Genomic DNA, 27,926 nt, shown 5'->3' with positions numbered 1-27,926 from the left:
AAGATCTAAGAATTTGTGTTATGGAAGTACAAAAGGAACCAACTTGCTAGGGTGGTAAACATGTTTAATATCCGGATCTGGACGGTGATACTACGGGTGTTAAGTATGTAAAAACTAATCATGCTGTGGAAGTTATACCTCAACTTAAAAAAAAAAAAAAAGTGTTCATTCAACACGACAGAAGCGAAGTTGGAGTGTCACTCCGGAGCAAGATTGTAGCTCTCTCGTTTCTGATGTAACATTGTGAGTACTGAGGCTCGCAGCCTAGCGAAGTCCAACACGGCCAGACCAAGCACTGATAAACTACAGCCTCCAGAATACTTTGCTTCTTCCCCGGTGGACGGTTTACCCAGAGCGAGGCTAAAAATCGGAAATCTTGGGGCGGAGGATGGGAGCTACGCACGCGCGCTCACAGTACGCACGCCCTCCTCCCCCGCCCCACATCTCGGGCGTCGCAGCTTGTATCGCGTGAGGGCTGCAGCCAAAGGGAAGGCGGAAGTGACGGCCGGTTCGCAGCCACCGGCAGCTGCTGCGAGGGTGAAGCCAGAGCCGACTGCCTTTCTGGAGCAGTTCTTCATTCTCAGGTGTCACCGAGAGCTCAGGTGAGGCAGAGGATGGTGTGAAAAAACCGGCTGCCGCCTCCCAGTGCTGATGGACACTTCACTCAACATCCGGCCAGGGCGGGGGAGGGGCGCGGCCCAGACGTCGGTGTCAGTGAGGCGGAGGCGGCTTCGGCGCATGCGCCCTGGGAGGTGTTGAAGACCCGGCTACCTGTACTCCGCCTTGGTCTGTCCCTGTGGGCTCAGGGAATGGCAAGGATGCTTTTCGGAAGGTGTCTCAGGTGCAGTTAAGGTGTTTTGGAGGGTGCATGTAAGGGAGTCAAGGAAACGGTTAGGTAATTTGAGGACAAGCCCCTTCCCACTCTTGCCGATGAACTGTAAAATGGAAGAATCAGGTTTGTGGTTTGAAGAATGAAAAGTTACCGGGATCGCTACACCATCTCCTTTCCCCTTTGTGAATGCGGTGACCACCATCACCTGTCCCCAGAACAGCTCTTGGTATTCGCTTCTGTTCCCGGTTATCCCAGAATTAAATTCTGAGTTCATCTCATAAAACTCCAGGGATCAGCATCCGCTCTATTTCTGGTAAGAACAGGTTCTGACATGTAAGTCAGTGTCTTGTTAAATAACCAGTTTTCTGCCTCATCCGGCTCCAACCCTAAGGGAAACAGTCTCACTGACATTTTTCTTTGGAGATAGGAAGTGTGAAGTTATTTTACTGTATTTGAAATATAATTCATTGAAAATGTATAGCATTTTCATATTGAAACTTAAGGATAATTTGAACAGAAAGTAGGGACATGTTCCTTCACAAAATTTTTTAAAGGTTTTTATTTGAGAGAGAGAGAGAGAGAGAGTGTGTGTATGTGTGTGCATGTGTGTGCGCGCGCGCGCGCAGGAGCGGAGCAGAGGGAGAAGCAAGCTCCCGGCTAAGCAAGGAGGCGGAGATGGACTGTATCCCGGGACTCTGAGATCATGACCTGAGCCACTCAGGCGTCCCCAAATTAACAAATATTTTTTGAGCACTTGCTGTGTTCCATTCACTGCTACCTCTGGGGATACAAAGATGAAATTCTGCCTTCAACTGCTTTTCCTGTGAAGAAAAAAAAAAAAAGTGAAGTTTGCAAGAAGATGACTTCTTTTCAGTTCGGTAGTTGTAGAGGGTTTGTGTGAGTCAGGCTATGTGTCAGAGACCCACTCATTGTGGGTCAGTGAGTTCACAGTTTATTAAGATTTTTTTTAAGGTTTTCAGTAGTATTTGCAACTGTGTCATAGTTAATTGAAATGCAACATCTTCCTGCTTTCATAAGCAAATTATAAATTATATTTCTGTAGTAATAACCCAGAGGTACACATAAAATTTCCATCTGATTGTTGTTAATAGAAAATACTACATTTTATAACATGTGTTATTGAGATAGAGCTTCCTTTCCTATCTGAATTAGATTCTGTTTTAAACTACTCTATGTTACATAAAGGAGTGATGGGAAAATCAGTATTTTTAACATTTGGAGTGATACTGTTTTACATCAAAGAACACTGTCAGTAGATCCATACCAGCATCAATCTTTGTAGCATCATAGATTTTGTTAGGTCATAGAGAACAGCAGTGAAAATTAAAATTTAGGGAATACCAGGCACTGTTCTTTGCATAAATTGTAAAGTACTTTCTCAGGAGTTAATCATTTAGGTAGAAACCTCAAAAAATGGGTTTTTGGCTGCACTCTGTTCTGTACTGAAGAAAAGTTTGTTTTGTAGATGTATGTGTAAAACCTCTCTGCAGTTAAACTTCACTATTATTCAGTAATTTCTGCTTTATTTCTCTTCTGGTTTAAAAAAAGAAGCACTGTTAATATATGGCATTAGGTAGAACTCCAACTACCCACTTCTTTCTGGTCATAAAGACTTGTCTTTGCTTTATTGTAATGAAACACTAAGTCGGAAGCACCTAAACTACGCTTTAAGTAATCTTTTGAGTGGTGTGACTATAACCTGTGGAAAATTCAATTTTAAAACATTTCAGTAAGAGGCGTCGGAGTGGCTCAGTCAGTTTCCAGGTGGCTCAGTCGGTTTCTTGATTTCAACTCAGGTCATGATCTCAGAGTGTTGCAATCTAGCAAACTCGCTGAGTGTGGAGCCTGCTTAAAATTCTCCCTCTCCTCCCCTTCCCTTTCTGCCCCTCTCTAAAAAGAATAAAACATTTAGGGGTGCCTGGGTGGCTCAGTCTTTGGGGTTTGGCTTCGGCTCCAGTCATGATCCCAGGGCCTGGAATTAGGCCCCACATAGGGCTCCCTGCTCAGTGGGAAGCCTTGTTCTCCCTCTTTCCCTGCTTGTGTTCCTTCTCTTGCTGTCTCTGTCAAATAAATAAATAAAATGTTAAAAAAAAAACATTTAAATAAAAATTCTCATAGGTAACATGAAATTCTTTGTTGTCAGCAGAACATTTTGTGTAGTACAAATTATACATTTGCTAGAATTTTTGTAGAGAAAACTTTACTTGTTTTTTTTTCCCCCCAACTTTACAAACATTCTCCCTAGCACCAAGGCTGAGCTATACCATTTAGAAGAATGGAAGCGAATGCATCTGTAGACATGTTTTCAAAAGTCCTGGAAAATCAGTTGCTTCAGACTACGAAACTAGTAGAAGAACATTTGGATTCTGAAATTCAGAAACTGGATCAGATGGACGAAGATGAATTGGAACGCCTCAAAGAAAAGAGACTTGAGGCACTAAGGAAAGCTCAACAGCAGAAACAAGTAACCTCTCTGCCCTGCTTTCTGAAATTACTTTAACAGTATGCTCCTAACAACTTATATATACATGTGCTGAAGTAGTTGTATTTCAGTCCTTATTTTTAGCATTGTTTTTATTTTTTACTACAGAGTATTATAACTTAAAAATTTGCTGGGAAAAAAATTAGTTTTAAAGACACATTAAAAATTAGCATGTTCAGTGTGTTAATCCACAGTCAAGTAAAAGAAACACTGTGCCCAAGATCATTTTTTGAGCTCAGATTTTTTGCTTGAGGAGGAGCCTAGGAAGAGCACTGGGAGTCAGTGGTTTCCCTTTTAAGTAATTGTAAAGCCAGTAAAGCCAATTGTAAAGCCAATTTAGCTCTGATCACTGTAAGTGAGGTGAGAGCTGTAAGGCAATCTACACAGAAGAAATTATTTCAGGCATTTCCATTGTAACAATTATATGGCTTATTTATTCAAAGGAATGCATGCTGGGTCACAAAGAAGGGTGGCCACAGCTCTATCCTTATTGGTCTTCTAGAGTGTGGAACAGCCTCATACACTAATCAAAACCAGTTGGGTTAAATTTTGTAAATTTAATTTTGATTAAAAATGTTTTCATTGCTTTTTGTCAAATTGAAATAGATTATTACCAATTCTGGTTCCTCTCAGTTGGCTGTGAATAAAACATGCGATTTTAACTTTTCCAAAGAAATAGGGAGTTTTGTTTGTGTTGCTGTAGCATCTCTTTGATAATGTTTATACTCTCAGTGTTTATAAGAATTGCTACAAAAAGGAAAGAATGTTTTGTAATGTGACTGAGTTTCTATTTTTATAGCTTGCGTTTTCTAAAATAGGGTTTGTGAGTGTAGTGTGGTTTTGAAGCCAGGAGACTTTTTTTTATTATAATGCTAATAATTATCTAAGGTAATGTAAGAGGAGATTCTGCTACAAATTCCTATTTCACAATCACAGTTAAGTAACACTACTAATTGCTAATAGTTCAACTAAAAAAAGTCATAACCAGGATCTTTTTGTAGAAAGACTGAATCTACCTGATTGGCAGTAAGCAATATACATGATGGCTTAAATGAAACTGTCAGCAGTTAAAAACAATAGTCTGAATATTTATCATTAAAAACCTAAGTCGTACAGCCTTTAGGGACTTCTTTTTTTTTTAATTTCTGGGCAGATCAATTTAAAATTAATTTGTCATAGAATAATGGAGAGGGTCTTATTTTACAGTTTTCACTGCATTGTAATAGATCTTTTTTATTAAAATGTTTTTTAAGGAAGTAGACAAAAAGCTTTAATGATATATACTCTTTTTGAGAGAGTAGTATAGATTGTGTAGTAGTTTTGATTTACTGATCTGTATAGGTATCAGGAAATGAGTATATGCAGTGACATAAGCACTTAATAGACCTATTTGAATTAATATGCCTCAGTCACCCGAGTACTCTCTTCTTGTTACAGCAGCTAGCGACATAGGACTTAAGTAGTAAGCAGTAGGACAGGTGAGAAATAGGAAGAGCCCATCCAAAGGCTTGGGTGATAGCCACTAAGCGAGAGCTAGGTGCTGCCCAGCTGCCAGGCCTTGGGTAGGCTTAGCCTGCATTGTGATATCTACCCATCCTGCTTGATTCCATTCAGCAGATGCCCTGCAGAGCACAAACTCCGAAAGAAACTGTACTAAGAGCACAGGGGTATGCTGAGTGTCTCGGGAGAGATGCCATGTGTTGGTGGAGGTTCAGAGTAAGATTGCCTCCCTCTTAGGAACTTGGAAAGGCTCAGGTCTTCCACCTGTTGGTTAAACATATGAGAATTAAAAAGAGTTTTTTAAAAAACAAACACTCTTTTAAGGGCAGTGCTATTGGTGAGTCAAGAAAAGGCATGGAGTGGTGCGTGGGTGGCTCAGTGGGTTAAGCCTCTGCCTTTGGCTCAGGTCATGATCTCAGGGTCCTGGGATTGAGCCCCGCATTGGGCTCTCTGCTCGGCGGGGGGCCTGCTTCCCCCCCATCTCTCTCTGCCTGCCTCTCTGCCTACTTGTGATGTCTGCCTGTCAAATAAATAAATATAAAAAAAAAAAAAAGAAAGAAAAGAAAAGGCATGAAATGTTAACCTGCCATTAAGGAGTTGTACTTGAGAGTTTAAGTTGTTCACTGATGTTTGACCAGAGAAATGTCACATAGGGAGAAACACCAGGGCTTCCTGTGAGTGTCAGCTCAGCATAAGACAATGTGAAATGGATACCAAAGCTATTAACACAGTCTGTGTTAGCTTAAGTCCAGAGGAAGAAAGGAGATGGCACTCTTGCCCCTTTCTCAGTAGATTACTTCTGGAGGGCCGCATTCAGACTTCTGCCCCTTTTTAAAAGGACAAGGAGGAATTAGTCTCTGTTCAGAGGAGGATAATTAGAAAGTAAGATATGTAGAGATCATTTCATATGAGAAACAGCCAAAAGAAAATGAAGGGAGAGAGGTAGAGAAGATAGGATATTGGAAGGACTGATGTGTGAAAGACATTAGAACTTTTCTCTCTAACCTTAGGTCCACAGACCTAAGTGGTTCATAGATCCACAGACCAAATTTACAGATCTATTGCAGTTCAGTGTGAGAAAACCTTTCAAACAGAGAGTATACATGCAACTGCTTTTTAAGCACCTGTGCCAGACACTATCATGTTGATAGTCTTACTTTTTTACAACTCAGTGAGATGGTTGCTTCGTGATCTCCACTTTATAAATGAGGAAAAGGAGACTCAGAGAGGTTATTAGAATTCTTAGCCTAATAAGTGGTAGAACAATTATTCAAGCCCATGCCTTCTGCCTGTAAGCCCAGTGTTCCTTTTTACTAAAACCAGCTGCCTGAAAAAGGAAGCAAGCTTCCAATGGAGATGATGAACCTTTCCTGTAGCAGGAAGCTTGAGAAACTGAAAAGTCTGTCAGGCATGATTGATGAGGGTTGATACACTGGGTTGAGAAGTTGGATGAGATGACTGATGGGATCTGTATTATTTCTGGCCATTATGTGAGATCTGTATTGTTTCTGGACATCATGTGATTTTTTTCTTCCTAAGATACTCCCCCTTGGTGGCCAGTATAGAAGTGGGTCCTGCCTCTGAGCAAACTGGACTTGAGCTGCAGGAACCACCCCTCCTCTTGCCCTCCTTACAAAGACCAAGTAGCTTTATCTCATGAGCATTGTTTTTCAGAGCTTGGCGTTAACTTGGACCTAATGCTTCTGATTTTAGTAGTTTGAGTACAGAGAAATTAAATGGATATTTACATTTTAAGTCTCTGAAGTCTAAATTTTTATTTTTGAAGTTCTGAGAAAATGTGTTTGAAGGTACCAAGACAGATGATTGTCTTAAACACAAACTGTGCTGAAAGATAGTCCCTGCCCACAGATTTATGTCTGCACTAAAACTAGAGACATAGGAAAGAAAGGAAATCACTAAGAGGAATTGATTTCTCTACAAGATAAAATCAACTTCATTACAGAATATTATAGCAATTTAGACACAAAATAAATGTAAGGTGGTACTGAAAGATATTTCAAGTTTATAATATTTCCCTTTTCTCCAAATTAGGAATGGCTTTCAAAAGGACATGGGGAATACAGAGAAATCCCTAGTGAGAGAGACTTTTTTCAAGAAGTCAAGGAGAGTAAAAAAGTGGTTTGCCATTTCTACAGAGACACCACATTCAGGTAACTTTGTTTACATCAGTGACTTGTTTAAAAATGATGAGATCTTTGAGTAAAGGTACACTAACATAATAGGGAAATTAAAAAATTAGAGGAACTATTTCTAAGTTGTTTCTTTGTACTTACGTAACGTCTCTGTTAAACAATTGTTATATTGAAGATTAACTTAAAAACCCGTTACATTAAAAAGTTTAAATGAAAAAAAAAGTTTAAATGAACATTATTGAAAATCAAGATTATTTCCGTAGAACTGGCTATTTTCTGAATTGTATTTTCACTAGGTAACTTTAAAAACATGTAAGAGATGTACACGTAAAAATTTGTTTTTGTCAATACAAGAATTATTTCTCCCTTTTCTGGTACTGGTATGGTATTAGCACAGTGTTGGGAGTGGGGCCAACATCAGCTTTGAATTCACTCACTCCTTCTCAGCCAGAAACTCGTGGGGAGACAGTGCTTTGAGCAAGCCTTTCACTAGAAGCATCACTGGGCATGCCAGGCTTGGCTGGAAGGAGAGGAAAGTGATTTCTTCCGGACAACCCAGCTCTGCAAGCCTCTCTACAAAGGCAGAGTCCTTGTAAAATGAAAATACCCCTAGAAAAGGTCGTATCTTAAGTCTTTCTTTTTTAACCTTCAAAGGTGATTAGTTGCCAACTTTTAAAAATTGAGAGATACAATTTTTTTTTCGAAGTCCAGATTTCAGATGTTTTAAGAAATCAAATAACTTAATAACAGACCTAGAATTCAGTAGAAAGGCAGTTTGCTAATGCTGAATAGCAGCCACCTCCCTCAAACAGACATGCACTCCAGTGTAGATTCTCCATCATTCATTGCTTTCTCAGCCTTGCCCTCTTCCGCCATTTCCATAGCCTGCTTGGCCCTTGTCTTAAACTCACCACCCAGTAACTTCATTATTAATTAACGTCTTTCAGGGATTGATTGCCTGGGACGTACTGATTAAGGTAATAAAAATGAAAGAAAAAGTTGAGGTGGTGAAATCTCCTGTACGGGAAGGTATGGGAAGGGATTAGGAAAGAAAGGGTATCGGGGCACCTGGGTGGCTCAGTGGGTTAAGCCTCTGCCTTCAGCTCACGTCATGGTCTCAGGGTCCTGGGATTGAGCCCTGCATCAGGCTCTCTGCTTGAAGCACAGAGCCTGCTCCCGCCCCCCTCTTCTGCCTCTCTGCCTACTTGTGATCTCTCTCTGAAATAAAAAAGTAAAATAAATAAAAATAAATAAGTAAGTAAGTAAATAAATAAATAAATAAAATCTTAAAAAAAGAAAAGAAAGGGTATCAGAGAAGCCCTCTGTCACTGTGGTACTCTGTCCTCTCCCATTGGCACACATTTCTCAAGTTGCCCACCTCTGACCTACGTGATGAGGTGGTATATTAATATCATGTTGGTCTCTAAGGTTGATATCATTTGATGTTTATTAGATGTTTTTGCCCACTAGATTGTTTTGTGAAAACAGAGTTTGCCTATATTGTGGTTCCCCGTTCTCCCAAGTTTTTACCCCCAGAGCAGCAATGGCTGACACATAGTAGGTGCTCAGTAAATATATATGATGGTTGTATAAACAGTGCAACACCAGGAGTACTTACTTTCAAGCAAAAATGAAAAATCAAGAGATACTTGGCTGGCTCAGCCAGTAAAACATCTGACTTTTGATCTCAGGGTCTTGAGTTTAGCCTAATGTTGGATATAGAGATTGCTTAAAAAATAGAAAAAAAAATCATCAGAAAATTTTAGATCTAATAGATATCAGAGTTCTTGGTACATAATAGACTGGAAACTTCATGTATAAAATCCTGGAGCATTGATATGACCCTTTGAGGTAGGTATGTAGGTATAATTCCAAAGCTTCATGCATGGAGACCAAGACTTGGGAGAGATTAAGTGACTCACCTAATGTCGCTCGTCTACTAAATGACAGAAAAGGATTTGAACCCAGGATTTAAGCCTGCTGCTTCTGGATTTTTTTTTAAAAAGTGAATTAACAAATGGTACAGTCATAGATTTACCTAAAATAGGTTCCATATAACTCTAGTAAAACCATGGAGTTGACTTACCTACAAGTCTTCAAGAATATACTTCTCATGTAATGGTTCATTTATCATTTGTTTTGAGCTTCATTCAGAAACCATTTATTAACTTGTTCTCTCCAACTATTTTTCACTACACTCTCATTGCTATACTACATGGGAGATATATGAAAAGATGCATTCAAAGGTAGAGTGATGAGGCATCAAGGTTACCAGGAACTTGCTGGACCCAGTCCTAATTCAGGAATAATTCTACACCAAGAAGTATGCAGAAAGCCTACCAGTAATTATGAAACATTTGATGTCTTCATCATCTAAAGCAGTAGTTATCAAACTTTATGGGGCATGAGAATCACCTGTGTGTTTGCCAAGCTCCACTTGCAGAGAATTTTAGATCATATATTTTAAAAGCTGACTTTAATGAACACTGTGATTAAGAACTACTCAAAAAGATTTTTACAGTACTCTGTTTCAGGAACACTAAAGTATCAACCAGTTTAAAATACATTTTAACTTTCAGAAAATGTCATTTCCATTTTTCTTTTCAATAGAAAGTGCCTTAATAAAAGTTACTACTGGTATTTTTCATTTCTTTAGAACCATATAACCACATTTATACCCCTTACCCTGTGCTTCTTAATGATAGTTGCAGTTAGAAGAGTTCCTTCTTGGTGACACCATTCAGTCTTAATGACTTCCAAATATGGCACTGTGTGTACATTTCTAATCCTGAAAATCCTCTTCTGAGTTCTATCAAGTCAGATTTGTCACCCTTCAGGCTCTGTGTCTGAGACACTAGGAAACATGCATAAGAGAAGTGACAGTTTTTTGTTCTTACCATGAACAAGACAACTTCATGAACCACTTGTGACTGAAAGCATGTATTTAGTATTTTGTTTTTTATAAGTATCATTAAGGCATATCTGACTTTCTAGAATACTGGATGATTTTCTGCCTCTCGTCAGTTAACCTATGAAATGAAATGAGGTCATCTGACACAAGCTGGCTGTCAAATTATGAGACTCAAGCAGAAAAACTGTAAAATTAGATGTACCCTTACGATATTTATTTTTAATATGAAAAATCTGTTTTAGCTTTTGGTTTTCTATATGTTTTTATTTACAGGTGTAAAATATTAGACCGACACTTGGTGATACTGTCTAAGAAACATCTTGAGACCAAATTTCTGAAGCTGAATGTGGAAAAAGCACCTTTCCTTTGTGAGAGACTGCGTATCAAAGTCATTCCCACACTAGCACTGGTAAAAGATGGGAAAACACAAGATTATGTTGTTGGATTTACTGACTTAGGAAATACAGATGACTTCACCACAGAAACTTTAGAATGGAGGCTGGGTTGTTCTGATATTCTCAATTACAGGTAATTTTTAGCAAAACAACTGATTTTAATTCCATATCCAGTTGATATTTTTAGAGAATTTTTTTTTTTTTTTTATGTTAGCATTCATTTTATGGAGCTAAGTAAGGTCTTCTGGGTTAGATGTAGAAAATGTTTCACAAATGAAAACATATTTCTTAAAATGTACATTATTAGCATGATCTAACAACAAAATCAGAGTTACAGATAAAATTGAGTCTTGGAGTACACCTAACTATGAAAGTTTTCATCCTAACAGATCCTATTGAATCTAATTTTCTATTAGTCTGAAAACCCAAAATGACACTTTGGAATTGACTCTTCCCTGATTTAAACCAAGTTACTCAAATTGATAATGACTTACTTTTGAACATTAGATTTTTTAATGTAGCTATTCCTGTCTTGTAGAATCTGATAAAATATATAATCTCATTTCTGTGATCAGCTTAAATTATTGTGGAGACAGTCTCAATTTGAAAACAGTCTAAAATCCAATTTCCATTTTTCATTAATCTCCTTGTCCACTTCGCCAAATGGTTTATCTGATTCCACAAATCAGAACCTGTCATTTTGCCTTCTGTGCCTGTTTTTGATTGGGAAAATTAACAGATAAAATTATACAATTATCATTCTGTAGTCATAGTGCTTTTCAGTAAGTAAAAAGTTCTCTTTTCCCTGTTCCTTTTTCTCTGAATCTTCCCTACACATGCCTAAATTATGCATACATTATAGAAATTGACTTTGGAGTTTTAGGTTTTACTTTCTTAATAACAAAATACTAATATTTATTAAATGTATTTTGAAATTATTTCAAGCTTTAAACAAGTTGAAAAGTAGTACAAAGAATTCTCATCTATCTTTTGCCCGTGTCTCTCAATTTTAAGCATTTTGCATTTGCTTTATCATTCTTTTTCTGAATACACACTTTCTTTTCAAAACCATTTGAGTGGAAGTTGAAGATGTATTGTCCCTTTGCTCCTAATATTTCCTTGTGTATTTTCTAACATTGAGAGGTTTTTCTTATGTAACCTTAGTGCAATTATTAAGACAGGAAATGTTATGTAGTTTACAGATCTTATTCAAATTCTGCGACTGTCCCAATAAGATCCTGCATACTAAAATGTTTCATATAGTTACTATGTGTTTTTAGTTTGCATTAATATGTAACAACTTTTCTTATTTTTCAATTGAATTATTTCAATTATTATTATTATTTCAATTATATTTCAATTGAAGAATACAAGCTAGTTATTTTGTAGAGCACCCCTCAGTTTGGATTTGTCTAACATTTCAAGATTAGGTTTGGACTATGCATTTTCTCATAAGTACATGATAGAAGTGACACTGTATTCTTCTCGGCATAGCACACCAGGAGATAAAGAATGTTTTGTCTCATTTCTGGTGGTGGATAACTGAGCACTGGTTAACAGGTTGTCTACCAAGCCAAATAGTGATTTAAGAAGAACTTTTCCATATCCCTCATTAATTACTTTTTCATTTATTCATATTAGAATGGGCAGTAGCTTATTTTACCCAGTGGGCGATAGGTGGTTACTTTTATTATTTATTTTGAAGCCCAAATTGCCCCATATTTGGCCAGTGAGATCCCCTTTCATGCAGGCTTCTATGTCCTTTTTACATGTCCCCACAGTTCTTTAAGCATTTTCTTTCTGGTGCAAATAAGTCTTAGAGGGACTCTCCCAAGAATTGACCATTTCCCCAAGGCACTGTGGTTCCTCTCAGTGGCAGATGATATTTCACAACCAGAATCTAGGTGCCAGGAATCTTCCTAAATATTTTTGAAAAAAGAATATGTCTCAATTATTTCCCAAGCATTATTGAAAAATTTCATACCAATTCCAGGTTAATGATGATGAATTCCACGAGTTTTATTGATGTTTTTCTAAACATTAAAAGATGTGATACACTATCATACCAGCCATAATAAGCTGTAAAAAACAGATCATTTTCCTGTGTCATTCTTATAGTGAAGAAGATCTAATCCAAGTTCAGCATCTCCAAACAGGTGGAAGAACTTTTCTTTCTTTCTGTGCTTATCGCTTAGAAACTCTGTTCGTACATCTAGTGAAATGTTAGTAATTAATGATAAGAGAAAATAAAACATTGATCAAAAACATTTAGTTATACAAAATAGGGTTTAAAACTCTTAACCGTCAATATGAATAATATACGTCTTCCTTGACACCAGCATTTTAAAGAAAACTTTACTCCATAGGTTAGGAAGAAAAGAGATTTTTATGCAGGTTAGCATACCAACTGTACTATCATAAAGAATAAATGCTTTTCAAATTTGCTTTATTTTTAGTGGAAATTTAATGGAGCCACCATTTCAGAGCCAAAAGAAATTTGGAACAAACTTCACAAAGCTGGAAAAGAAAACTATCCGAGGGAAGAAATATGATTCAGACTCTGATGATGATTAGAAATTAGCTATAATTCTTCATAAATTGTCTTTATTTCTGCTTACTTCAGAATTAGATGTGTTTTCTAAATCCCGTTGGTTTTGATACATTGGTCATCTGATGGTCATGTTCTAAAGTTTTGTACAGTTTCATCACATTGAAAGACATCTTCAATATTTTCTGTGTGGCACTCATGTTTAAGTTGAGGAAAACTTCTGAGTTCTTAAATTATCCAGCAAGGGTCTGGATTCTCTATTTTTGAGATTGATTTTATCAGAATATGATTCTTACGTCTTTATATCATTCACAATTGTGTTTTTAATCTACTGGATTGGAAATAGGAATTCAGCAAACTATTCCAGGACTAATTCTTACACAGCGTTATTTACTTTATACAACAGGTCAAACAGCATTTACTGGTGTAAAAGACTCACTTGTAAATGAATTATAAACACTCCTTACTTCTGGAATATATTTAACTATTAAAGAACTGCCTATTTATTCTGTAGGCTGTGTGTTGATGATGAATCAACTGATGGCAGCAGAAAGCTTTTTCTGAGGTTTTGAGCATACTACCTATTTAAAGGTTTTGAGCATACTACCTATTTAAAGGGTTCTGATTGCTTATATTTTAAAACATGCATTAAAAAATAATCAGGAAGGATCACCTGGGTGGCTTAGTTGGTTAAGTGTCTGACTCTTGATTTCGGCTTAGGTCATGATCTCAGGGTCCTGGGATGGAGCCCTGTGTCGGCCTCTGCGCTCAGTAAGGAATGTGCTTAAGATCCTCTCCCTACATGCCCACCCCTCCCTCATATTCTCTCTCAAAAATAATCAGGAAACACAATTGGAGTGGCAACATGATCTGCAGACTCCTAAATGACAACAACCGTAACTGGTAAATATATGTATATTTTTTACTTAAAGTCTTGGGAGTTGTCATAAAAGCATACAGCAAATGAAAACATATATTACAGAAACATTTATTCAAGAAAAGACTAAAACTTGGTAAGAATAGTAAGTCTCTTTGGTATTTGAGCCACACTATTTCTCCCCCTAGCTCCCAATTTCAGCCCACAGTTTCTCCTTAGGATGGGCAGACTGCTAGCATTTCTCATTCTACCTGCCCCCTCCCCGCAAGCTCTATGTCACAGAAGCTCTATTTCAGGTAACAGTAGCAAAGAGGACTGGACCTTCCTTCCTCCACCCAGTCCCCACTTAAAGCACTGAAGATCTAGCCCAGGAATGGCAGACCAAGATTACTGTTTTCTGATCACTATTGCCCCAGCTTATGATTGGAGGTTCCATGCAAGGAAAGGCAAACAAGACCAGGAGCTGTCACCCACTGCTCTATTTGTAGACTACTGCTCTATTTATCACTCCTAGAAAAGCAGGCTACTCTCCCCATCTCCAACTCTGAGACAGTAGCAAACTATAAACAGAGCTTCCATAGCATCCTCTAAGTTAAAGCCTAAGGGTGCTGCCATAGACAAAGGAAATTTGGAGTGGGAGTAGAGACAGACGAAGAGACTGGTAACTCTGTGATAGCAACAGGCAAAAGGGAAACCAGTGATGATCCTAACAGAGAATGAAAGGCAGCTAAGAGTAGTCCTAGGTCTAGAACAAGCCTCAACGAGACTAAGGGCCTGAATTTAATTGGCTCAAACTGTGTAGGCATTTGCACCCCAGTGCCCAAAATAATAGGCCCACCAACAATTAGTGGCTGTTAATTACAGAGTGATAACAGTGGCGGCAAACTAGAACCCTTACGAGGAGATTGGAGAAAGGAACCTAAATGCCCTACTAAAACTGTCCCTGGGGTTGGAGGGAGGATTCCGAGTGACTGCACATTCCCAGGCTGTGCCCTCTCCAGAGGAGCATCAGATGCTGTACAGTGCAGGGTAAATGGACTTAGAAAGTCTAGCTGAGTCACTAAAAAGCCTTGGGAAGAGAAGAGGATGAGTCTCCAGAGCTGCTGTATTATCTAAACTGTCCAATTTTAAACAAAAAGTTCCAATATTTGTGGAGAAGCAGAGTAAAGTGTGTCCCAAAACCAAGGGGATTTCAAAACAGTAAAAAGAAACTGCCTCTGAGTGGACCCAGATGTTCGAAGCACAAAAACCTTCCAAGCAGCTCTCATAGGTATATTTTTTAAAAAACTAAACCCATGCTGGAGGTAAAGGTATGATGATATTTCATAAATAGAAAACAGTATTTTAAAAGAACCAAATGATGCAGATAATAGCCTGAAGAGCAGGAGAAAAGGGCGTGAAAAATAACTTGAGAGAAATATGAATCACCAACATTGTGTAATGAGAATTCCCAAAAGAGAGAAGAAAGAAAATAAGCAGAAAAATACTTTGAAGATTTCTTAATGCTTAAAAATCCCAAATCTGGTGGAAAACATTAATCTGAGAAAAATCAGTAAATTCTTAACAGAAAGTAGGCCATTCGGTCTACACCCACACACATGTCAGATTAAAAATACTGAAAGAGATCTTGAAAACAAAAAACCACTAGGTACAAGAAAACTCCATTAATGGTTGATTTATCAGAAACAGACCTGAAGGCAGTGGGATGATAACATGCAGAGTGCTGGAAAGGAAAAAACCATCAAGAATCTTCTAACAAAACTATCCTTTAGAAATGAAGGCAAAGTGAGGACATTCTCAGATTTTAAGAATTAATTCCTAGGAAACCGATCTTACAAGAAAGTGAATTTTTTCAAGCTGAAAGGAAGTGAGACCACGCAGTAATTCAAATCCCCATGAAAAAAAATGCTGAAGAAGGTAATTATGTAGGAAATTACAAAAGGCATTGTAATGACCTATTCTTCCCTCAGCTGACTTAAAAAGCAATACTACAAAACTATATAATTGTGTTACCTATAACATAGAAATGTATATTTGTGACACCATAAAGCAGGTGGTGGAAGCAAAACTGTATTTCAATAATGAATCCACAGGAAGAAATGAGAACATGAAATGGTGTAAAAAAAAAAAAAGGTAAATATAAAAAAACTATAAATAAGCAGGCACTAGGAGGACGTAGCTCCTGGTCAGGCCTGTGGGTGTCCAAGCCATTGCAAAGTGAGAGGTGTGGCCAGAGCTGCTTGAATATCTACGTTTCACTTTCTGTGCTTATCCAAAGTTCTAATTCATCATGGGTAATCTGTCATCAGAAGAAATTCAACTAAGAGCCCACCCACTCATCCAGTTACGGATGAGTTTCTGGAAAGTACAAGGAAAATACTGGGTTTAGCCCTTAATTCTCAGGATACAGGAATCAAGACTGTCACTATGCTGGATGAACAAGGGGAGCAACTAAACCACACAGAAGAAGGCCTGGACCAAATAAAGACATGAGAGAGACACAGAAGACTTTAACAGAACCCAACAAGTGCTGTGGCCTTTGCGTCTGCCTGTGTAATAGGACAAAGAACTTTGAGTCTGGTAAGGCCTGCAAGGCAACATGGGGAGGTGGTGGAGACAGCTCTCCTAGCAATGTTTAGCTATGCAGCCAGACCAAGTGACAAATGGTCAGCTTCAACCAACCACTGGAGCAGCTATCAGTGGATACATTAAACATATAACCAACAATGCCAGAGAAAATGAGATGGAAGAGAACCAACTCAAGTGGGCAGTATCCTAGGAAACCTAAAAAACCTGGCCCTGGACATGGGCAATGAGATTGAGGCTCAAAATCAACAAACAGACCGGCTCACAGAAAAGGCTGACACCAACCAAGATCATACCGATGTTGCCAATGCCAGAGCAAAGAAACTCATTGACCATTAAAGCTGCTGCTGTAATTCTTTATCATGTATTTGCTTCTCTAGCTCCTCCTTCAGAGTCATTACCTTTTGAGAGTTTGACGTTTTGGTGCCATGCTCCTCTCAATCAGGAGATAATGTGCAAGAAGGGTCAAGAATACAGATCCCCTATTGCTTTTTTATGTTTGCTTTCCCTTGAGGGTACACTGCTGCTCAGCCTTCCTTCTAGTGTTTGTTTTTTCTTGGTTCATAGTCTTAGATTGGTTTTTGTACATCATGTATTGTGTTACTTTTCATCCTCCTCATTTACTCTAGCAGGTTCTTTTGCTTTGAAGATTTAGAAGCGTTGCCAAAGACAGCCATGAAGAAAGAAGCTGGAGGCAGGGGGAGTGCAAGGAGGAGAGAGAGGCAAGAGATAAGGGGTTGTTACCTCAGTGAAACCTGTAGGCCCCAAAGCAAAAGTTGTATAGCCACAGTAAAGATCTAGTTGGGTTTAATTTTTAACTTAAGTTGCAGTTACTGCCAATTTAGGCTAATACTTGGTTTCACACAATATTTTTACTATACACAATATTTTTATACACAATATTTTTGTTATACATCACAACTTGGCAACCTCTGCTCCAGAAAAATAGAATGACTTTTCTCAAAGTGGGCTTAGTTTCTGAACATTTGGTGATTTGCGTATGTACAAAGACAGTGATCCCATTTCATACTGCACCATACAGGAACACTTTGTATAAATGAATGACTTTTTACTTTCACATTATTAGTAGTATCATGGTCCCATTACATGCCTCTTAATCTTGTACATATGTATGTGTAACATGAGAATTTCTAAAGGAGGGCTTAGATTTTTTTAGAAAAGTTTGACAAAGTATATTATGTGAATTCAGATTTACTTCAATGTCAAGAATCATGTTTAGATAGGATATAAGAAACTTGTTTTGATCTCAGGTAGAAAAACAGATTGCTTTGAGTTTTTTGTATATTTAGACTTTTAAAAAGCTAGAATTTATTCTGTTTAACTAAAAGTGATTTGGAAAATTGTGCCTTTGGTTTAATTATTGATGATTGTTACTATCATTCAGTTAGCCTTATGGATTGAATAATGTCCAGGATCACATTTATTTAGATTCTGAACAGTGTTATAAGAATCTGATTGGTATTTGTCACCTTTATTTAAGAACTAGTGTCTGCATATTTCACAGGTATTAATGTGGATTGGTTTGACCAATAACCACTGCTTGATCTTTTCAATTAAATTTTATAACTAAAAAAGAAAAAAACTATGTATAACTTGTTCTTTCAACTATTTTGAAACAAAATTATGAAAATTATTACAATGTATTGATCCATTTTTAACATATAAAGATGCAACATATTTAACCAAAAAAAGCTTTATAGGAGTAACATTTCTATATTTCACTAGAATTAAATTACTATAAAGCTAAAGTGGATTCTAACAAAGTATATACTTGTAAATGCCTAGAGTAACCGTTGAGAAAGTAAAAAAATACAAAAAATGATTACTAAAAGGAATCAGAATAATACACTAGAAAATATTGAGTCAATTAGGCGTCCGACTGTTGGATCTCAGCTCAGGTCTTAATTTCAGGGTTGTGAGTTCAAGCCCTGAATTGGGCTCCACACTGGGTGTGCAGCCTACCTAAAAAATTAAAACAAAAGAACAACAACAAAAAAAACTCTAAAAAACTTAAAAATTAAGACAACAACAACAAACCTAGTTGAAAAAGAAATCAGAAAAAGAACAAAGGAAAAAAAGGTGTATGACATATGTAAAAATTAAAAAGCAAAATACATAAATCCAACCATATAAATAGGAACATTACATGAGAGTAGATTAAATATTGTCAGACTGGATTTCAAAAACAAGATCCAACTATGTGCTGTCCCCAGTAGACACACTTTGGATTCAAAAGTTAAAAATACAATGAAAATACCATTGCAAATAGCAATCATCAGAGAGCTGAAGTGGCTAAACAAAGATAGGAAAATAAAAACTTCCTACAGAAAGAGGCTCATTTTATAGTGATAAAAGAGAATCCATCAAGAATCTGTTAACAAGTATAAACATCACACCTTACAACACAGCCCATAAATTCTTGACAATTCTATATTTTGCTGTCAGAATTCTGAAGCAAAACTTGACAGAATTGACAGGAAAATAGACAATTCAGCAATAATATGACCCAACTTTCAACAATGAATAGAAAAAGTAGGAAGAGAGTCAACAAGGAAACAGAAGACCTGAACAGCACTATAAACCAACTACACCAAATATATCTATAGAGCATTCACAGACCAGCACAATTCTGAAGCTCACATGAAATATGCTCCAAGACAGATCATATGCCAGAACACAAAACAAGCCTCCATAAATGCAAAAGTATTGAAATAATGAAAGTTCTGTTCTTTAGTCACAATGGGATGAAATTACAAATAAGTAACAAAAATCTGGAAAATTAAATAATGTGTAGAAATTAATGCACTCCATAAATTTGGTCAGTAGGTCAAAGAGAAAAATCACAATTAGGAAATCCATTGAGCTATATGAAAACAAAAATGCAACATACCAAAGCTTATGGAATGCCACTGAAACAGTACTTAAAGGGAAATTATAGCAGTAAGCACCTGTTTTAAAGGATACAAAAAAACTCAAACCCTACCTTAAAATATTGAGAAGAGAACAAACTGAACCTGAAACAAGCAGGGGAGATAAAACCTTAAAGCTACAATAATCTAGACTGTGGTACATGCAGGCATAAAGATAAACATATAAACCAATGGAATTGAGTACAGAAATAACAATTTGTGGTCAGTTGATGCTTGGCAGAGGTGCCAAGACAATTCAAGTGGGAAAGAATAATCTCTTCAACAAATGGCATTGGGACAACTAAATATCTACATGTTGAAGGATGAAGTTGAACTTCCACCTCATACAATATACAAAATTTTAAATGGATCAGAGACCTATATGGTACTCTATAAGGTAACTGATGAATGCTATAATATCGATGACCCTTGAAAACATTAGGCCAAGTTAAAGAAGCCAGTCATAAAAGACTACATGTATGATCCTGTTTATATATGAAATGTCCAGAGAACTCAGATCTATAGGAACAGAAAGTAAATTAATAGTTACTTAAGATGGGTTGCCAAGGGATGGGAGTGACCGATGTTTGTATGGGGATTCATTTAGGATGGTGAAAATGTCCAGAACTTGATTGGACACAATTCATCCTTTTAAAATATACATTTCAATAAACCATTTAAAGGTTATAGAAACTCTAAAGGAACAACAAATAGAAAGGTAAATAACAAGACAATAGGAGAATATGAAAAAGCTCATAGAGCTCAGGAAAGAAAGAAAAATAAAAACGTTTCACAAATGAAGCTTAAAAGAGAAAAAATAACAGGAGGAAGTAGACAACAGAAAGCGTTAAAAGGACTCTTTAGAAAAAAACGTTAAATATGGGAAGCCAGGCAAAGATGATCCACCGTAATTACAAGAAGAAGCTGTGAAGAAGAAAAACAAAGGAATTGAATAGGAAGACATTCCCAAAATGGTAATTGAATAAAACTCTACTGAAACAATAAGATTCAAACTTATATATTAGAAAGCCATCTCATATACTAGTAAAAGTGACCCATAATAGCCACTACTGAGAAATACTCTCATAAAACTACTGACTTTTAAAGGAGAAGAAGAAAGTAAGGTTTTGGTCATTCAGGCAAAAAGGCCAGGTCACTTATATGGGAAAGAAAATTGAGTTAACATTGGAATTTTATACACCACACTTGATGCCAAAAGAAATAGAGTGGCATATTTAATATATTTAGACGGGGGAAATCTGAACCAACGCTTTTATATTGAGCCAACTAAACTTCAAGAAATAAGACCATACATAAAATTATGATTATGCAAGAAATTAGAGAATATCATAATGAGTTATCTACTGAACAAGCTTCAGACACCAGGAAATGATTGGAGAATTTCCAGCATAAGGCTTCTGGGAATACAGAATATATTTACCCTTCAAACTAAATCCAATTCTGGTCACCAGAAATGGTAGAGTAGCAGTTCCAAGGGCACATTCTCCACCCTCACCCCCTCCACACACATACTCAATTGGAAAAAAAGCATAAACCATCAACTTTTCAAAATTATGGAAAATAGTAAAAAGTTAACAACCAAGGAAATGCTGAATCAAGAAAAAATTTAAGGGGCACCTGGGTGGCTCAGTGGGTTAAAGCCTCTGCCTTCAGCTCAGATCATGATCCCAAGGTGCTGGGATTGAGCCCCGCATTGGGCTCTCTGCTCGGTGGGGAGCCTGCTTGCCCCTTTCTCTCTGCCTGCCTCTCTGTCTACTTGTGATCTCTGTCAAATAAATAAAATCTTTTTTAAAAAATTTAAGAACAGTAGGAATCTTTCTGCCATTTTTATTTGCCTTTGTCCCACCCCCTTCCTGGTTGTGTGGTGGTCTTGAAGACAGTAGCCTGCATTCCCAGTGGGGAATCCTACTCCCTGATGCTGAAGAGAGCAGAACAGACCTTATTTGCAAAGAATTTGTTTCTTTATCCGCAGTACTTGAAGGACTGACACAGGGAATTCATTTCTGTTTTGCCTAACTCAGAACTCAGGAGGAAAAGCAGCAGGCATTCCTTGAACTTTTTAAGGTAAATGAGCAATGTGCAGCCACTTGGGGCAAAACATTATAGTTGAAGCATAGAAGAGAGCACCAAAGCCAGTGAAGAAAACTGAGGGAGAGAGTTTCTTTGGGAATATTAGGGCATTCAAAGCTGCACTTTTACACTGAGGAATTTCAAAAGTCATGTGGCTATCCAAGGTAGGATGCATGGTCTGAAAAGACCAGAGAAGACTCTGAGCTTCCACTTTAGGCTGAACTCTGTGCTCAGTGAAAGCAAGAAATGAAGGCGAAGGCAGAGGTGTAGATATCCTAACACAAGTACCCAAGTACTGAATGACAGGGGCTTTTCTTCTGCCTTTCCCCCTCCTCCCTCTCTCTCTTTTGGTGTTCAAGGAAATTTCTATAAAAAGCTGGACACAAACTAAGGGTACAGAAGCTTCAAAGCACACGTGCCAAGAAAATAACAGACTTTTACAAAAATTGTTCAGCTACACCAATAGCATGCAAGAGAAATAATAATAACAAAAACTGTGGGGAGGGTGAAGAACTTGCTTTCCCAACACATCATAATATTAAAAATGTCCAGTCATCAACATAAAAAATTATGAAGCATGTAAACAAAGTATGACAGACCAATTTACAGGAGAAATTAACAGAAACTCTCCATGAGGAAGTACACACATTGAACTAGCTAGACAAACTTTAAATCAACTGTTCTAAATATAGGAAACCACTTTTAAGGAAAACATGGACAAAAAGCTATAGGAAACCTGAAGAACAATGTATAAACAATATCAATAAATATATAAAAGTTGTAAAAAGGAAATATTGAAGCAGGAGAGCTAGGTTCTTGTCTCATGGAGTCAAAGAATGAATCTCATGGGCAACAGAGAGTGAGTAAAGCCATGGAAGTTTATTAAGTGAAGATACAGAAAAATCTCTCAAGAGAGGAGTCTGGACAGAGTTGCCAATGAGGGCATTTATCCTTGGTCTTATAGAAAGCTAACCTGGGAACTTAAATTCTTTTAACATCCCCATCAGTATAACCATTGAGCAAGGACTAGTGATAACACCTTCAATGGCTTGCTTCCTTTTTAGGGTCTGGGTGCTCTTTATCGGTCACAGGTGATTACCATAAAAAAGACACTGACCACCTAGCAGACCTAGGTCCCATACCTAGGGCAGGGTGGTTTGGTTTGTTCCTTTACCTCTTGTTTTCCCACACCTCCACATTTTTGGGATTTCTGTGAGCCTGGTCACAGAGTCCCCTATCTCTCCCTATGTAGCCCCACCTGTCCCTTACTCAATGTGAAGAAATTCTAGAGCTGAAAAGTACAATAACTAAGATGAAAAACCAGAGGGTTTCCATTGCAGATTTTAGGAAGCAGAAGAACTGGTGGATGTAAAGATGAATCAATTTCTTTATTTTTTTTTAAAGATTTTATTTTTTTATTTATTTGACAAAGAGAGCTCACAAGTAGGCAGAGAGGCAGGCAGAGAGGGGGGAAGCAGGCACCCCGCTGAGCAGAGAGCCTGACACAGGGCTTGATCCCAGCACCCTGAGATCATGACCCGAGCCAAAGGCAGAGGCTTAACCCACTGAGCCACCCGGGCGCCCCCAAGATGAATCAATTTCTATTATCAAGTCTGAGTAACAGAAAAAACAATGAAGAAAAATGAACAGAGCCTAAGAGACCTGTGCCACCTAGTTCAACCCTACTGAGATATGCATAAGGAGAATCCCAAAGAAGGACCGTTGGGGCATTTAAAGAAACAGTGGCTGAAAATGTCCGGAATTTGATAAAAGACACAAATCTATACATTAAGAAGCTCAGCACCTTCAATAAGGATAAACACAAAGAGATCTACACTAAGCCACATTATAATCAAATTGTTGACAACCAAGGACAAAGAGAACCTTGAAAGCAGTCAGAGAACCAAATCATGTACAAGGAATCCTCAATAATGTTAACAACAAATTTCTCATAAAAAACCATGGAGAAAAGGAAAGAGTGGAGTGACTTTTATTTATTTATTTATTTACTTATTTTTTGTGGAGTGACATTTTTTTAAAGTACTGACAAAAAATATCAACAAGGAAGTTTATGTTTGGCATAACCTAAAAAGTGAAGGAGAAATTGAGACATTAGCAGATAAAAGCTGGGGTGGAGAGGGGGGTGGCGGCGTTCATTGCTAGCTGACCCGCCCTACAGAGAATGCTAAAGGGAGTCTTCAGATTGAAGTGAAAGGATATTAGGTAACAAATCATACCAAAACAAACAAAACAAAAACCCTCTATTAAAGGTAACTATAGAGGTAGGTATAAAAGTGATTATTGTTGTAGTTTTGATTTGTAACTCTTTTTAAACACTCTACATTATTTAAGACAAATGCATAAAACAATAATTATAAAACTATGTTAGTGAGAATGTAATGTATAAAGATATAATTTATGATAACATAAAACAGATATGGACAGCTGTACAGAGGTTGAATTTTGTATATTTAAGCTAAGTTGTTACCAATTCTAACTAGACTGTTATATATTTAGAACTTTTTAAATAATCCCCATGATAACAATTAAAGAAAAAAAATTTAAATACACAAGAGGAAATAAGAAGGAAATCAAAATATATACTACCAAAAAAAAATCAGGTAAACACAAAAAAGTGCAGTAAAGGAGGAAATGAAGAACAAAAAATATATAAGACTTCCCCCCCCCCCGCAAAATAGCAAAATGATGAAGTAAATTCTTCCTTATCAGTAATCATTTTAATGTAAATGGATTAAACTCTCCAGACAAAAGCAGAGATTATGAATATGGATAAAATCAAGCAAAATGAACAAAAACTCATGATCAAACTATATGCTGTGTATGACAGATTTACGTTTGATTTAAAGACAAAAATGGGGGGGCGCCTGGGTGGGTCAGTGGGTTAAGCCTCTGCCTCCAGCTCAGGTCATGATATTGGCATCCTGGGATCGAGTCCCCCTCTCTCTGCCTGTCTCTCTGCCTACTTGTGATCTCTCTCTGTGTCAAATAAATAAATAAAATCTTAAAAAAAAAAAGACAAAAACAGGTTGAAGGGCGCCTGGGTGGCTCAGCTGGTTAAGTATCTGCCTTTGGCTCAGGTTATGTTCACAGGGTCCTCCTGGGATTGAGTCTCACATTGGGTTCCCTGCTCAGTGGGGACCCTGCTTCTCCCTCTGCCTGCCATTCCCCCTGCTTGTGCACACTTTTGCTCTGTGAAATAAATAAATAAAATCTTTAAAAAAACACACACAAAAAAACAAAACAAGAAAATGGGTTGAAGGTGAAAGCATGAGAAAGATATTCCATGCAAATAGTAACCAAAAGAGAACTGAAATGCTTATGCTAATAGCAGACAATGTAGACAAGAGTCAAAAACTGTTACAAGAGAGAAAAAAGTACATATAATCTTTAAGAAGTAGTTCATCAAGAACAATTATAAATATATGTCCCCAACAATAGAACTCCAAAATGATGAAGCAAACTTTGACAGAAATGGAGAAATGGACATTTCTATTACGTTTGGAGATTTCAATTATGGATAAAACAATTAGGAAAGAAATTGAGGATTTTAACAACACTATAAAGCAACAAGCCCTAACAAACACCTACGGGACACACCACATAAAAGCAGAATACATTCTTCTCAAATACGCATGAAACGTTCTCCAGGATAGTCCACATTTTAGGCTACAAAACAATTTTCAATAAATTAAAAAGGCTCAAATTATACAAATTATCTCCTGTCCCCAAATGAGGCTAGAAATCAATAACAAAAGAGAAATCGGAAAATTTACAAATATGAAGAAATTAACACACTCAACCAGAGGACAAAAAAATCACAAGGGAAATCTGAAAATTTTTGGAGATGAAAGGAAACAAAAACAGCATACCAAACCGTGTGAGAGGCAATGAAAGCAGAGGTCAATGGGAAATTTATAGCAGTAAACACATTTTAAAAAGAGGGATACTTCCAGATTCCAGTCCAGCATGTAAGAAGCTTGGAAGTCACCACTTCATTCTAACAAGTCAAAAGCTGAACAGACTGAAAAAAAAATTAACACTGTATCTATGAGAGAAGTTAGGTCAAACCACTGCCCCCCAAATTAAAGAGATCAATAGTCAATATAGAGAATCACATCTTATAGCAATTTCTTTGAGAACCAGTGCTAGGGTAGCGAAACCTGAACTGTAATTGGTAGATTTCTCGAGGCATGTGGACAACTCCGAGAGTTAAAAACTCCAAGGGGACCTACTCATGGAGGTGGAGAGAACCCAAACATTTTTAAGCTTTCCCTGGGTCTCTATCAGATTCTCAAAGTTAATATCAGAAAAAATCCCCTCATGTTTCTGACAGGGAGAGAGGGAAAGGAACCATTCTGAAGTACGCCAGAGCATTCTGTTCTTAACAAGGTTGGCCCTCAGGAAAAACTATTACCAAAGCCTAACCTGCTGGGCTTCAATCAGAGCATAATGGCCCTGGGGAAAGAATATCCCAACTCCAGCCCCTCTTGCCAACTTGTCCCACCCCAGAGAGGGGGGGGAAGCATGCATGAAGTTTGTTCATGATCCAGAAGTATAGGCTCAATAAAAAGTAGAGAAATAACCACAGGAACAAAACACTTTCCTTCCTCTCACACCCTACTGCATTATTAAAGGTCTAAAGTTGTTCTTTATAAGTTGGAAGAACGACACTAATTTCAAGACCTACCATAGAGCTGCAGTAATTAAGATAGTGTACTGTTGGTTAAAGAACAGACAAATAGATTAATGGAACAGAATGAAGAGCCCAGAAACAGACCCACATAACTGTACCCCACTGATCTCAACAGAGGAGCAAAGACAATACAATGAAGCAAACATTGGGTTCTTCAACAAATGGTGCTGGAACCACCAGACATACACCTGTGGGGGAAAAAAAAATTCTAAACCAGACTTAACACCCTTCACAAAAATTAACTCAAAATGGATCACAGAACTAAATGCAAAACACAGAACAATAAAACTCCTAGAAGATAACATAAGAGAAAATCAGACGACCTTGGGTATGGTGATGACTTTTTAGATACACCACCAAAGGCAAAATCCATGAATGAAAGAATTGATAAGCTGGACTTCACTACAATTAAAAATTTCTTCTCTGTGAAAACAAGTGTCAAGAGAACAAGTAGACAAATCAGGAACTGGGAGAAAATATTTTCAAAAAGACACATTTGATAAAGGACCGTCATCCAAAATATACAAAAACTCTTAAAACTCAGCAATAATGAAACAACCCAATTAAAAGATGGGCCAAAGAGCTGAATGGACACCTCACCAAAAAAGATATACAGATGATAAATAAGCACACGAAAAGATTTTCCTCATCAAATGTCATCATGGAAATGCAAAATAAAACAGTGATATACTTATTAGAATGGCCAAAATCCAAGACACAACACCAAATGCTGGTGAGGGTGTGGAGCAACAAGAATGCACATTCATTGCTGGTAAGAATGCAAAATGGTACAGTCATCTTGGGAGACAGTTTGACAATTTTTTTACAAAACTAAACATGCTTTTGCCAATACAATCCAGAAATTACACTGTTTGGTATTTACCAAAAGGAGTTGAAAACATTACTGTGAAAAAACTTACACATGGATAGCATTCACATTCACATTCATATTCAATTCATATTCAATAGCATATTCAATAGCAACTCTATTCATAATTGTTAAAACTTAGAAGCCATGGATGTCTTCAGTAACAGAATGAATAAAAACCATGGTGCATCCAGATGAATATTATTCAGTGCAGGAAAGAAATGGGCTACTAAGCAACAACAACAACAACAAAAAATGCAGGAAATTTAAATACGTATTACAAAGTGAAAGAAACGAATCTGAAAAGGCTATATACTATATGGTTTCAACTACATGACATTCTGGAAAAGACAATATGATGGAAACAATAAAGAGAGTGGTTGCCAGGGGTGAAAGGGGAGGGAGGCATGAAAAGAGCACAGAGGGTTTTTAGGGCAGTGAAACTACTCTGTATGATACTAAGAACACATGTTATCGTATATTTGTCCAAATCCACAGAAAAGTCAACACCAAGAATGAATCCTAGTATAAATTATGGACTTTGGGTAATAATGTTATGTCAATGTAGGTCATCAGTTGTAACAAATGTACTGCTATGGTAGGGAATGCTGATAATGGGAGAGACTATGCATAAGTGGGAACATGGATTATGTGGGAAATCTCTTTAACTTCCATTCAATTTTCCCATATATCTAAAACTGCTCTAAAAAATAATTTCTGGGGTGCTTGGGTGGCCCAGTCAGTTGAGCATCCAATGGGCTCAGGTCATGATCTCAGGTCCTGGCATCAAGCCCCTAGTAGAGCTCTGCACTCAGTGGGGAGTCTGCTTATTCTCTCCCTCCCCCTGTGCTCCTGCATGTGCTCTCTCTCTCTCAAATAAACCTTAAAAAATAATTTCTATGTTGGGGGTGCCTGGGTGGTACAGTTGGTTAAGCAACTGACTCTTGGTTTTGGCTCAGGTTGTGATATCAGGATCTTGAGATGGAGCCCCACATCGGGCTCCATGCTCAGCACAGAG

General features: G+C 37.5%; 1 protein-coding gene and 1 pseudogene across 2 annotated transcripts; both read left to right on the top strand.

Moving 5' to 3' along the window:
* Positions 1-473: 473 nt before the first annotated feature.
* TXNDC9 (thioredoxin domain containing 9) lies at positions 474-13,355 on the top strand. Of its 2 annotated transcripts, none has more exons than XM_032840331.1 (5): positions 474-602; positions 3,099-3,317; positions 6,888-7,006; positions 10,173-10,427; positions 12,751-13,355. In XM_032840331.1, the coding sequence occupies exons 2-5, from the start codon at positions 3,129-3,131 to the stop codon at positions 12,866-12,868; spliced, it is 681 nt and encodes a 226-aa protein (XP_032696222.1). In that variant the 5' UTR covers positions 474-602; positions 3,099-3,128; the 3' UTR covers positions 12,869-13,355. The 2 variants fall into 2 exon arrangements, with proteins under 2 accessions (XP_032696222.1, XP_032696224.1); XM_032840333.1 differs by lacking the exon at positions 474-602 and adding an exon at positions 1,022-1,145.
* Positions 13,356-13,636: 281 nt separating this feature from the next.
* On the top strand, positions 13,637-17,161 carry LOC116856784 (annotated as a pseudogene).
* The last annotated feature ends 10,765 nt before the right edge of the window (positions 17,162-27,926 follow it).

The sequence above is a fragment of the Lontra canadensis genome, unplaced genomic scaffold, assembly GCF_010015895.1.
Source record: "Lontra canadensis isolate GAN:19392208 unplaced genomic scaffold, GSC_riverotter_1.0 scaffold112, whole genome shotgun sequence".
NCBI lineage: Eukaryota > Metazoa > Chordata > Mammalia > Carnivora > Mustelidae > Lontra > Lontra canadensis.
This window is presented reverse-complemented; position numbering and strand designations above follow the sequence as displayed.